Source organism: Vombatus ursinus, unplaced genomic scaffold, assembly GCF_900497805.2.
Source record: "Vombatus ursinus unplaced genomic scaffold, bare-nosed wombat genome assembly UNPS02007612.1, whole genome shotgun sequence".
Taxonomy (NCBI): Eukaryota; Metazoa; Chordata; class Mammalia; order Diprotodontia; family Vombatidae; genus Vombatus; species Vombatus ursinus.
The window spans coordinates 3,858,493-3,872,656 of NW_020947390.1; the positions used below are offsets into that span (position 1 = coordinate 3,858,493).

General features: G+C 35.6%; 1 protein-coding gene across 12 annotated transcripts in view; it reads left to right on the forward strand.

Annotated features, from left to right (window-relative positions):
* YAP1 (Yes associated protein 1) overlaps positions 1-14,164 on the forward strand; it is a 141,771-nt gene that overhangs the window by 104,049 nt on the left and 23,558 nt on the right. For 6 of the 12 annotated variants that reach the window (XM_027849522.1, XM_027849524.1, XM_027849513.1 and 3 more), the window contains one exon: positions 11,692-11,885. In XM_027849522.1, coding sequence (XP_027705323.1) covers positions 11,692-11,885 — 194 coding nt within the window. The remainder of the gene's footprint in view (positions 1-11,691; positions 11,886-14,164) is intronic. The other 6 variants (XM_027849523.1, XM_027849526.1, XM_027849516.1 and 3 more) reach the window with 1 other exon arrangement.

Sequence of the window (14,164 nt, forward strand, 5' to 3'; positions counted from 1 at the left end):
TGTGGATATACTACTATAGCAAAGCATTGAACCTTTCTGGGCCTCTGTTTCCTCATTTGTAAAATGAAGGGGTTGGACTAGATCTCTGAGCCACTTATTGCACTAACTCTGATTCTATGATAATGTATGTAAAGGGCTATGCAAGTGCTAAAGTACTGTATTAAACACGGGCTAAAAACATTAAAATGAAATTTGGTAGGGATAAATGTATATAATCTTACACTTGAGTTAAAAAAAAACAGCTATGGAAACATAAGATAAAGGAGGTATGATTATATAGCACATGGGTTTGAAAAAGATCTGGTGGTTTAAGGGGACCAAGTTCTCAAGCTGAGCCAGTAGTGTTATGAGGCATCTTAGAAAGCTGGTTCCATCTTAGGCTGCCTTAAGAGAGGCAAAGTTCCTAGGATTAGAGAGATCTCAGTCCCCCTGTGCTCTGCCTCAGTCATACCACATCTGGAATTTTGTGATCAGGTCTGGATGCCACATTTTAGGAAGAACACTGGTAAACTAGAGTGCTAAGAGGAGGACAACCAATATCATGAAAGTCCTTAAGTTCATGCCATGTGATGGTAGAAATGGGGATACTTAATCTGGAAAACAGACAGGTAGGACATGATAGTTTTCTTCAAGTGTGGAAAGGGATAGAAGAGAGAATAGCCTTGTTTTGCTTAACTGATAAAGACCGAACTAAGACCTATCTAGAAATAACAAGGGAGATAGTAGGTATTAGACTTTACTGGAGGTGTTTAGGTAGAAGTTGGGTGACCACTTTTCATGCATGTGTTAACTACATAGTAGCCACTATTCTTTCCATCTCTGAGATTCTATGATCCTGTGACTCCCCTGGAGGTTGACTGACTAAATCCTGACTGAATTTTATCCAACCCACGGGAGAAATACCAAGAAGTGTCATCCTATTTATGTTGGTGTTTGCAAAGAATGCATCGTAGCTTTAAATGTTCTCCATGTAATCCCCTAAATGACTTTAAGGTCCATGTTACTCCATTAAAACTTCTTGGTGTGCATTTCTAAGTTCTTTTCTTTCCTCCCCTCTCACCACTACTGTGCTCCTCTTTCTTTCTGTGATTTGCTGATTCTTTCTTTCAGTTTTATTTCAGAACCACTAAAGAAATAATAGTGAATAGAAGAAATCCCTGAGTATTTGAAAATAGCAAATTCAGGGCTCACCTTTAAAATCAAATTGAATGTTAAATTGGGAAATCCTTAAGTTATAGCTCAAGTGTCTAAAAAAGATGCCAGAATAAGTCAATTTACAGTGAAAATAATTTTTTTTTCTGCCCTCTTTTAGTTTAGCTTTACTTCGTACCACTGGAAATTGCTATTGAAAAGGAGATGAGGAAATCACTGGGCATATAATCTGAAGATAAGGCTTATCACATGATAAGCACAGGCAGATAAACTGGTTATCAGAGGAAATATTGGCTGCAATAATTTGGTCTTATAATCCTGGGAATGCATGTCAATATAATGAGTTTTTTAATATGTTAGATGATAATAGAGTTGAAGTGTCCCTACTCCTTCTCTTGGAATTTTGAGTTGTATATGTTGCTCCTTTAGAACAACAACAACAAAAACTGAAATGTGCCTTATAAATTTACCAAATAAAAAGGTTTGAATTCATAACCATTATAGCTTAATAGTCATATGATTTTAAAGTTGAGTACACTGTTAAAAGTTACTACCAGCAAGAATTTATAGCATTATAGATTAAATTCTTGTTACTGACTTTGCTGGAAAGGGAGTGGGGGAGTGAACATTCAGTTTATAGAATAGAGTAACAATGTTTGGAAATAAATTAATTTTCCAAAATCAAATTATTTCCTGTCTGAACAAAGAGATAAACGCTTTCATTAAATCAAGAAAGATTTCAATTCAGCATTTTATTTCCAAAAATCCATTTGCTAGAACAGAGCTGGTAAATAGTTTACAACTTAGAAGGAGTTAATCTCCTACTCAGGGTGAGTAAATGTTTGTTAGGTAATCATAAAATCACTTTTAGTAGTATACCTCCATAGAAAAGAATGAAATGGTTAAAAAGGATAAATTGTGAGGGGTAGAATCTTGTAATCATTTACACAGCTGAGCTATTTATAAATACTCATGTATCTTTTGAAAAATTTGCTGAAAAATTATTAAAATTCTTGCCTAGTGATTTTAATTAAGTACTAGCTTCCTGAAGCTATTAACTATGGGGGTATGAGGGGTAGCCAGGTGGTACATTAGATAGAGTGCCAGGCCTGGAGTCAGAAAGACTCATCTTTGTGACTTCAAATCTGGCCTCAGATACTTAGTAGCTGTGTGGCCCTGGGCAAGTCATTTAACCCTGTTTGCCTCAGTTTTCTCCTCTGTAAAATGAGCTGCTGAAGGAAATGGCAAACCATTCCATTGTCTTTGCCAAGAAAACCCCAAATGGGATCGTGGAAAGTCAAACATGACTGAAAGAACGGAACAAGTGGAGGTGGAGAACGGCAACCACAGACTATCTTTGATTTATTTGAAAAATATCATATTCCTTTTCATTGGATACATTTTAAAATGTTTGTTGCCTTCTTAGTTGTGCATACATATAAACATAAACGTGTGTGTGTGTGTGTGTAAGAGAGACAGACAGACAGACAGACTGAGAGAATGAGAGAAAACTCCACTCAGGTTCTATTCTGATGCCTCGTGGTGACTTGGAGCTGACACTGGATTCTGAAAGACTATCTGTAAGACAGGGCATATCCAATCAAACTGGAAAAGCTTTGAATGTGGTTATGATGATTACTGTGTTCCTTGTCACCTGAGGAGCCAGCTTACCTAATCGTTATGTTAGCCAGCACGTCATAAGTTTTTTCAACTATAGACTCTCCTAAAGATTGCCTAATTAGGCACAGATTAGGTGTACTCTGTGCCACTGGAAGAAGTGCCAACGCCAATGAAATCATATTATCTTTTGGTATTTAAGGAAAAGTACGTCTTTTAAAAATTGCTGAAAAAACACAAAATATTCCCCTTTTTTGGTGTCTTCTTTGTACTACTTCAGTGCTCTGTATATAATGAAAAAGCAGTAACTATAGGGCTTTCCTAAATATGCAAAATAAATCCTTCATGTCCTTCTTTAAAGACTTTTTTTATTTTAAGCTCTGTAAATATGTTTTTTGGAAGTTTATTTTTGTTCTTTTTTCCTGGCCATCTGACAAGGTAATTTGTGGATTTATTCAGCATATGTTTTTATAAACAAATGCAATATGCTGATTAAAAGCATTTTCCTAGGTTTGGGATGGGAACTCAGTTTATGTTTGCCATTATGAGTGACTATATAGAAGAAGAGTTTTTATCACAGACAACTACTAATGTAGTAAATCCTCTGGAAAAGTAAAGGCCTAGTAAATATCTTCCCTTATACTATAATGTAAAGTCCCCCAGGGCAAACCTTATTTCAATAACAATAATAATAATAAAATATTCTTTAGCCACCAATGCTTGCCATGACCTCTTAAACAAGGGCTGCTCAATAGATGTTCGATTCTTGTGAGGATAACATAGGGTTGTGGGAAGAGTATTGGACTCAAAATCAAGAAGATTTAGGTTCAAATTCCAAATTCAGACACTAACTAGCTGTATGATCCTAAGCAAGTCAATTAACTTCCCTGAGCCTTAGTTTTTTACTCTTCAAAATGAGAGGACTGGACTCAGTTGCTTCTAAGATCTCTTTAGCTCTAGTATCAGATTCAACAATGCACTGTTATACTTACTTACTCTATTCTATACTCACTCTCTCTACCATCCCACTCCAGTAGGAGAATACCAACTCTAAGCAAGTTGTAGGTGATATATTAAATTTAGAAATTTTGTAAGCGATTGGAAGTAATAATCACAAAAGACTATTTTCAAAGTCATTATTATTTAATCTGTTTGATTTGTGGTGGATTTGCTATAATCAATATCTTTTAAAATTTAACTTACCTGGCCTTGAAGGAACTGCCCTAATTAGCTCCTCTACGTGACCTTCCTAAAGTGGGTTTTAGTGGCTGTTTTTCAGGAAAGAAATCGTTCCCATCTGGAGAAATAGAACTGATAATTGGTTAGAACATGTTCTTCCCCTCACCTCATTTAGCAATCCTTGTGTCCTTGCCCAAAGTACTTAATGAGGTGATGAGGAGAAAATGTTCTGTTCATCCATGTTAAATTATTTGAAATTACTTCAACCATAAACAGGCTTCATCGGTGTCTCATTGGTTTAGCTGGTAATGAAGGAAGTAGGTTTCTAGATGTCTCTAAAAAGTAATCAGTATTTATTGTTAATATCTTTGAACTGTTGAAAAACACTGATACCTTCATTCATTAATTTGGGGAGGAAAAAGTAGAGGAGAATAGAAGCTTTCTTATCCACCTGATGCTTAATCTAGAATCATATCTATGAGCATTAGAGTAGTCATGACTTATCGCCTTATATTTTCTCTTGAATTACTTCTTCCACAGATTTTAGATTCTTCTAGGAATGGACTAGAATAGTCACCCTTACAATTTTTTTAATGACTATTTTGTAGATCTAGCAGTTAAGCATAATGGTTGCAATGCCAATGGATCCTTTATTTATGGTTTTGTATGAACTTAAATAATGGCTGAAAAAGAACAAGGGAAGTTTCAGTCCTCTCCAAGTTCTGTTGTTGAAATACCATTAAAAGACATATAAACATGAGCAATTCATACAAATAATATTTAAAACTATGCTTAGAGGTGGCAACAAGTCAGTACCTGAACTTTTTTTGTGTAATAAAAAGGGGCATTTGATTGTTGCCAGGATGAACTATTTGCAATTATTCATAAGATCAATAAAAATATTGTTAAGTTGTTTTTCACAGGCAGAGCTGGGACTTGGGGTGGTAAGGACAGATATAAAACACAGTTGACATTGGTGGGTGACTGATGCAATGAAGGACACTTCAGAATACGTTTTATACATGTTCATCTTTTTTCCTGCCAGAAAATTCTATTTTCCATGGCACATAGTGAAAATTCAAGCCATAGTAACACAGAGAGGGTATAATTTTGATGTGTTGAGATGGGGGAGTAGAAAGCTGACACACTGTTCAAACCTTACCTATGAAGTAAAAAGGTCTAGGACCTGATAGATGCTCTTAATATAAAATATTTAGGAATTATGAATTGACTAAAAGAAAGAAATGTCACTAACCAGAAGGTAGTCTGGTTATCATTTTATGACTAAAACTATGATGCATTGTTATCCTTCTAATGTATTTTCATTGTCGTATTCACTTTGTAAACTACAGTTCCTACCTTTTTGAATAGGTGTTCCCATTTTAAATATCAAAACAAATTTTCAGATACTCAGGTTATAGTAATTGCCCTGTAGTACCTTATATACTTATAGTGTTGTTGATTGGTAGAATACACTATAAAAGAAAGCTGGATAAAGTTGGAGGAGGACTGAATTTGAAGTTAGGGCTTGATTTCAAATTTTAACTCTGCTAATGGCTACTTATAACGTACTTATACACCCTTTTTGATAAGCCCCACACCACTTTACTCCCCAAGGTTCTTTACCCACAGAATGGACACTAATGCATTATTACAACATGACCCAACATATTAGTGGGATAATGGATAAAGTATTGGACCTGACATCAGGCAGATGCGAGTTCAAATCCTGCCTCACTTATTCACTTACTGGCAAGGTGCTCAACCTCATTCTTAATTTCCTCATCTGTAAAATAGGGATGATGATAGTACCTACCTCCCCATGTTATTGTGAGAATTGTTAAATAATAATATAAAGCACTTTGTAAACTTTAAAGCATCACATAAATGCCGGTTATCCTCCTCCTCATCACCATTATGGAGGCATCTAGGCAGTGCAGTGGATAGAACACTGGGCCTGAAATAAGGAAGATCTGAGTTCAGCTCCAGCCTCAGATACTAGCTGTGTGATCCTGGGCAAGTCACTTCGCTTTTGCCTCAGTTTACTCATCTGTAAAATGGTGATTATAATAACACTGACCTCATAGGGTTGTTGCAAGGATCAAATGAGATAATTGTATAAATTATAAATATTGTAAAGGTAAAATCATTATAAAGTCCTTAGTGCAATACCTGGCACATAGTAGTGCTTTATAAGTGTTAGCTATTATTATTGTTATCATTGCCATAGTCTCAGTTGTTTATGTGCCAGATTAATCTACAGATAATCCAGTAGCTCTGATTTTTTTTTTAAAAAGCCATCTGTTTTTATTTAATATGTTTACTGCTTTATCAACTGAGTATATTTGTAGGTAAGGGGGAGTAAAATGAAATTATTGTTTCAAAACCTCAATTATGAACAAATTAAAAGTACAGGCAGTTTAATCTCTCAATAGTCAATAACTGGGCCTTAAGTGGACAAATAAAGTAATAATGTTCCGTTTAGCCTTGCATCCTGTGAGACCTGCTGTAGACTCAGTGTTACGTGTTTTGAGCAGTTGTGTTATCTCCTTGTTGAAACTGGTAATTACAATAACATTATTAAAACTTGTACCGAAACATGATGGAAGTTCTTTAAAAGTTTGCTATGTGTAAAGGACCAGATCTCAAAAACTTTTAAGTCTTTAGAACATTACTTGAAATCTGTGGAAATACACTAAAATCTTCTTAATGTTAAAAATTCAAGTGAGCAGTCATATTTAGGCAGAGACAGAGTTGACCCATTTTCCTATTTGAGAGTCCTCTTATTTATTTTACATAGCTGCCGAGTAGCTCATTTGCTGAGCCAAAACAGCCAAAACAGGCGGGGCTGTGTCTTTAAGTAAAACTAAAGCAGTTTCATAGCTCAAATATCAAACACTGGAACAGTTGGAAAACACAGATTTTAAGCAGTTCTAGCTCATAGCCTATACCATGGTGCTTCTGAGGTTTTTATATTAAGAAGTAATTATAATAACTATAAAATAAGTTTTTAGTGGTTGAATATAAAAGGAGGAAAGGATAATGCTATTATCTTTTCTTTCCTAGATGCCCTTCCCTTCCTCCCCCACCCCAAACAAAGCCTGTTTTGTTTCTTGCCTGCCTGTGAGGTCTTTCCTATATACTCCATGTGGGGGCATAACTCTGTGTGTTCAAATGCTCAACTCACAAAAAAAGTAAAGAAAAGGATGCCTCCAGAAACTGGTAAATCCTGGCTCCAAGAGACAATCAAGGTTTATTTGCCTTCAGATTAGTCACCTAAAATGAGCTCTGAACATGGACAGCTTATAGGACTATTTGTCCTATATATAGAAGCATTTACAGTAAATGTAATTAAATGTGCACATATACAATGACTGACAGACTTCATTTCTTATTTGGGACAAATTTTGTTGCTCTATCTTGGAAGACTTTTGGTATCCATATGCAGAATCACAAATCATCTAATTCAATTTTCTATTCGAAGGTGGAATCCCATCTACAGCATCCTTTCAAGATGGCCAGCCACTGTTTGAAAATTTACATTGATTGGAAGGCCGTACTTTCTGAGGCAATCCTTATAATGTTGGATAGCTCTAAGTGATAGAAAATCTTTCCCTATGTTAAATTGAAATTTGCCTCCTTGTAATTTCTACCCATTGTTTGTCACTTCAGCATGTGGAGATACACTTAACTATCATTACTCCACGTGACAGCAATAATATTTCCCTAAAATCTCCTTTCTCCAGGATAAGCAACGTCATTTCTCTCACTCTTTCTTGAAACAACATGTTTTATCTATGGAAGCCTTCCTGGTTGCCCTCCTTTTGACATGTTACATTTTAGGAATAGACATCTTAAAATGTTGGGGTCTATAAGCAAATATAGTACTCCAGATGTAATTTTACCAGTGAAGTGGGTTATGCCTCCCAGTTAGAAACTTGATTATTAATGTAATTCAAGATTATGCTAGCTTTTTTTAGAAAGACTGTCACACAGTTAGGTCACTATTAGATGGCATTTATAAGCAGGTATATTTCAGCTCAACTTAAGGAAGAATTCCATTACAGAGTTAACACCAAAATGGAAGTGATATACTGAGTACTCTATCACTGGAAGTATTTACAGAGAGGCTAAACCCATGAGGGATGTTTATAGATGAAGTTATTGCACTAGATTGTTTCGGAAGTCTCTCACAATAAAATTATTCCTGTTAAACTCGTGATCAAATACAATTAAATACCTAGATATTTTTTTCATACAAACTGTAGTCAGGCCAGTTCTCTCATTGTGTAAATTACACAATACCTTTTCTGTAAAAACCTAAGTATAGAATTTAATTTATTAGCAATCCACTCCTTTGTGCTATTTGCAGTTTTCACAAGTATGCTTTCAGTGTCTTTATCCAAATCATTTATTAAAATGTTACAGCTTCCAACTAGGTTGACAACAGTCTGTTCATTAACATTCTCTGTATGTGGTTATTCAAATGGTCACAAATCTACCTAACTATACCATCATTTAGTCTATATTTTTCCTCAAAAGTATCTTGTCTTTGTTGTTGTTTAGTCATGTCCAACTCTTCATGACCCCATTTGGGGTCTTCTTGGCAATGATACTGGAGTGGTTTACCATTTCCTTCTCCAGCTCATTTTACAGATGAGGAAACTGAAGCAGACCAGGTTAAATGACTATGGAGTGTTCAGGCAGGACTAGCATTTCTGGTGTGAGGGCTTGCTGAGCCCTTTTCAGGGCTCCTTAGCCACCTTTGGTGTCTATCTGTCCCCCAACTCTCTTCAAGAAGCTACAATAGCATGTGCAGCAGTCATACCCCAAAACCATCTTGGCAAATTGACTCACCCAGATTGAGGATAACCAATGGGCCTCAAACCCATTGCTGAGTTAGGGGGATGGCTATTCCAAGTATGTGAAGACTTCCCTTAGTGGAATGGATAGATGAGAACAATTTGTTCCAGTGGCAACAAAGGTGGCAGAAGCAGGTGCTATGAAGTGCTTAGAAGATTGGTAAGACCTCAGAGACGCCAAGCTCATCCACTGCATCCTGGGCTATCACCAGTCATCCTGATTTTTATCTTGCCACTGGACTTTGATGACTCTGGAAGAGAGAATGAGGCTGATGACTTTGTGCAACTCTGCTGTACTTAACTTTGATTCACGCACAAGTCAAGACATCATCCTGTGATGTCATTGATCCTTTTAGAAAATGAAGGACAAACAACATCTTGTCCTCAAGGATAGTGTGAGAGATTTGAAATGCCTTTCTGAATTTAATATGAAACAGTCTTCTACCACTTTAGTAATTTAGAGGAGAGAAATTGAGATTAATTTGACGTGATTTATACATGATGAACGTATGCAAGCACTTCACAGACAATTGCTATTTATGTATCATCTTTTTTTTTTTTTTTAACAAAAATGTTAAGGTTTTAATAGGGATTAACTTCAAGAATACTTGTATTTTCCCAAGACTTAGCTGCCTTTTCTTTTTCAACCTTTTGGGAAATATAGTTTCAAAGGAAAAATTCCAAGCTGTTACCAATATTATGAAAGAATGATCCAAATCACTAAAAAGAAGAAAAATATAAATAAAAGCAACTATGAGGTTCTACCTCATACTAATCAGACTGGCAAAGATGACAATAAAATGAACATTATAATCACAGGGAATGTTGGAAGACAAGAGCTTAAATACACTGTTGGTAGAGCTATGAATTGATATTTCCAGCTAATTCTGGAAAGCAACTTGCAACTATACCCTCAAAGTCACTAAACTATGCATACTGTGACACAGCAATACCACTTGCAGGTTTATATCCAGAGGAGATCAAAGAAAAGGAGAAAGACCTTTATGTTAAAAAAAAAAAAATCTCTCTCTCTCTCTCTCTGTATGTGTGTGTGTATATTTGTAGTAGTACTTTTTGTAGTAGCAAAGAACTGGAAAACTCCATTCTATTGGAATGGTTCAATAAATTATGGTATATGAAAATAATGAAAGACAGTCATAGAAATAATGGTAAGATGTGTATGAACTAACAGTGAATTGAGCAGAACTAATAATGAAATGAACAAAACTAGGTGAGCAATTTGTACAAGGACTACAAAGTTGTTGGGTTTTTAAGAACAAAACAACAAAACAAAGTTTGAAAGACTGAAGAAATTCTGATCAATGCAATGACCAGCCATAATACCAAAGGACCAAGCATGCTATTTATCTCCTGGCTTAGGTGATTGATGGCCATGAGATCTTGAGAATAAGATACACATTTTCAGACATGGCTGATGTATGGGTTTGTTTTGTATGACTGGGTTTATTTGACACAAGGAAGGAATTTTTTATGTTTTTTTTTTAATTTGGATCAGGAGTTTTGAAAAGGGGTATATTATCCCCCACTTATATTACTCTGCTCCATTTCCTGTGGGGAATAGTTCATCTTTTTAACATGAAGATCTTTTTACTATGTCTCATAAGTTTGTTTTTTTTAAAATTCTTAGTAGTATCTTTATTTTTTCCATCTGTTATAAAATAAATATTTTCAATGAAATAATGTTGTTCAGTTCTGTCAATTATCTAAAAAAGACTCTAAGAAATAAAAGAACCACTAATTCATATAAAGAAGAGAATAATTATATCTTAATGTAATTCATGTTCAATGAATGCAAAATTCTGAATAATGGTTTCTGAGCTTGTATCATGAATCAAGCATTTTCAATTCTATACAAGTATTTACTAATACTCTTTGATGGTGCAACAGTTCAGTCACCTCTTACTATGTACCTTTGAAACTTTCCGAAATTAATTGTTTTTAAAATCAAGGGTTGGTTTTTTTTTTTTAATCAAGTTGCAATTTGGAAAATTAGAGTACAATTTTGTTGTATTTTGATAAAGTGTATTTTTAAATTTTGTTAGTCATTTCATAGATATTTCCTAAATGTTTGTATTTGTCACTCCTTATGACAGTATATAGTACTCAGTTATTCTCATTTACCACAATCTAGTCATTTCCTAACTGCTGGGCATTTAAGTTGTTTCCTGTTTCTCATTCTATGTAACATTGGTTTACATATAAAGTTTATTTATGTGTAAAAACTACATACTGTTATGGATTTATAGTAAATGAAGCTATAAACTTGGTACATATAGTTCCCTCTCCCCTTACTTATTTCCTTGGGTGGTATTCCTCAAAAGTGGGATTACTACAGGAAAGGGTATAACTGGTCTTGTATCTTTTGTTACAAGGCAGCCTAATTTTGATCTACATGTATTTTTATATATATTTTCTCTGTGTTTATTTGACTCTTCCCACCACTTTTCCTAAATCAGATTTAGAAAAACTGAGATAAAATATATTAAATAGTTAATTTAACTTCATCTTGTCAGATAGAGAAAGGGAAGGGAGAGTGAGAGAGAGGAATCTTATGTGATTCTTCTTTGGGCCCTTCACAGGATAAAGCCTCAGAGCATTTATTAGAGTGCCTGGGAAATCATTGGGGGAGTGAGCTAATGCAATATAAGAGTTAGCACTTAGTTCCACTGAGTCAATGTTGTAATGAATGGATTTATATGTCATTTTTTTATGGGTAACTCAAATTTCCCCTGGATTTTCCATCTGATACATTCTGCTACCAGAAATTCTACCACCTCTACAATCACTTTTGATTAAGACATTCCTTTCCTTTCCTTTCCCTAGTTAGATTTTTCAGGATCGCTCTTTTATTCCTTTCCAGCCATGAACCAGAGAATCAGTCAAAGCGCTCCTGTGAAGCAGCCACCCCCCCTGGCTCCCCAGAGTCCCCAAGGGGGCGTAATGGGTGGAGGTAGTTCCAATCAGCAGCAACAGATGAGACTGCAGCAGCTGCAGATGGAAAAAGAGAGACTTCGACTAAAGCACCAAGAACTGCTTCGGCAGGTGAGGCCACAGGTTAGAAACCAGTCTTCCCCTTTTTTATCCTCCGTTTCTGGTGTTGGGCGTGGTTAGCTTTCAGCAGCTGTGAATAATGCTTGTGCCTGTTATGGAGAGAGTGCGCTCCCTTCTCTCTTCCCTAATTTACTGACTTCTTTTTTTGGGCAGGACAGATGGGCCATTTAGTCCCATGGCCAGCCGCACCATGCCAGTGGCCAGGAGCTTGTCCTCTTGGAGAGTCTCACAAGACTTGCTTTCTTGAGTCCAGGTGGCATATGAGTATTGCTCCATCTCTGAAGACTGAATAGAAAGCATAAGACCACGAAGAAGCAGAATCTGTCCCCCCAAGTGAATTGATCATGTAATGGCAGAAGTACCTATTCCCCCATGATTGATAGGCACATCATCCTAAATATCACAGTCTCTGCTTTTCAGCATTGTTGAGATTGGGGGATAGATTTTCTTTAAAGAACAGTTTAATTCACATTATATGTCTAATGCCAGAAAATTCCAGAGTGCCTTCAAATTGTTTTCCCTTTAGAAGCATAGGGCAGCAGAGAGCTTGGAATTTTTCTCTTCCACTCTCATCACTTGTCTTCCAGAAAGTGGCATTGGGCCTTTACTGTCCACAAGAAAAGATAGACCCTCCTCAGAATGCAAATTCTTTCTACTGGTCTACTGCAGAGTCATATGAAACCAAAGTTAAACTGCCATTTTATTATGTTATACAGGCTAAGAATTTGTAAACTTGATTTTTTCTATTCCCTTTTTAAATAATACACTGGTATTTTTACAATGCAGCATTAGTATCAGTAGAAATTCACCATGATCTCACACAGTGATATCATGTTTGGGGAGTCCATGATGCATAACTACTTTATAAGTGAATTTAATTTAAAAGATTTTTTTTTTACACTGTAGGAACAGTGTTGGCTTAACTGCCAAGACAGACTCACCTTAAATGGAATTCTCCTCAAGGGAAAATGCAATATTAGTGTGTTTTTAGTATAGCAGGCACACGATTAACAGAATGGGAAACTTTATGACAACATGTGATATCAGGAAGCATTTTGAGGGGAATGTTTCTCCATCTGCTGTTAATAGGATGGAAGGAGGAAGCAAGTTAACAAGATTAAATATTTCCCTAAATGTGGTTTTTCTGTCAGCACTCCAGAAAAGAAACTTTTCAATTAAATGGTGCTATGACATTATTACAAGGTAATGCCAACAAGCTTATAATTATCTTTTTATGATGGAGAAAGTAATTCATTAACATATAATTCAGTCTTTTTTCATTGGTTGCTTTTCATTTTGTAGTTCCTGGGTCCTAGATAGCATAATTCATTTCAACAAATATTTATTAAAAGCCTATTGTTTGAAATATACTGTTTGAATCATTGTTACAAGACTGAGTTCTTTTAAAAGCAAAACTCATAAAAGTCAAATAAAATATCAGTTATTGAATATATTCCTTTGAAAATCCTGTTGATGTTTTCCTTTCTGGATAACTTTTAGGGGATGAAAATTGGCTGTCTGTCATCTTGCTGTCAATAATAGATTAGCTTGGGTCTTATGTGGAAAAATATTGCTGTTATAAAACTCCTTCCTTTTAGAATATCTTTCTTAACCTTATTCTTTGCGCTGTTACTCTGGGTGTTGGGTCCTAGAAAAAAAAAGTTTTATTTCCTTAAAGATAACTTTATTTTCTTCATTATCACCTTCTATGTTAAATCCTGGGGGGGGGGGGAGAAAGAGGGGATATAGTCACTATTTCCTCATACTAATAGTCTATTAGTAGGAAGTTTTTAAGTCATCTGATGAAGTTTTCAAAACATTTCTGTGAAGAACTCTCTTTTCACTAAAATGTCACGGATGCTTTTCTTTACTCCTTCAGCAGCTGTTTAAAAAGCAAAATCTCAGCAATATGAAATTAGGCAGGATGGTGTTGCAGATAGGGCGCTGGACTTGGAGTCAGAAAGACCCGAGTTCAAATTCTACTACAGACACTTACTAGTAATGTGACCTTGGGCGAGTCACTTAATCACTCTGCCCCTCAGTTTCCTCATTGGTAAAATGAGGCAGTTGATTTGAAGGCCTTCATGGTTCATTCCAGCCCTATATCTATGATCCTATGATCATGGCATCCTTAGGGGGGAATAGTCCATAAAAATGGTTACCAAATGGCAGTTTAGTTCTTGTACCTAATGCTCACAGGCAAGTTTTTTTTTTTTCTGTCCTTTCCTCAAATGCTATAAAAACTTCTTAGTTTTCATCATATGGTGGCTCCATTGGCTTTT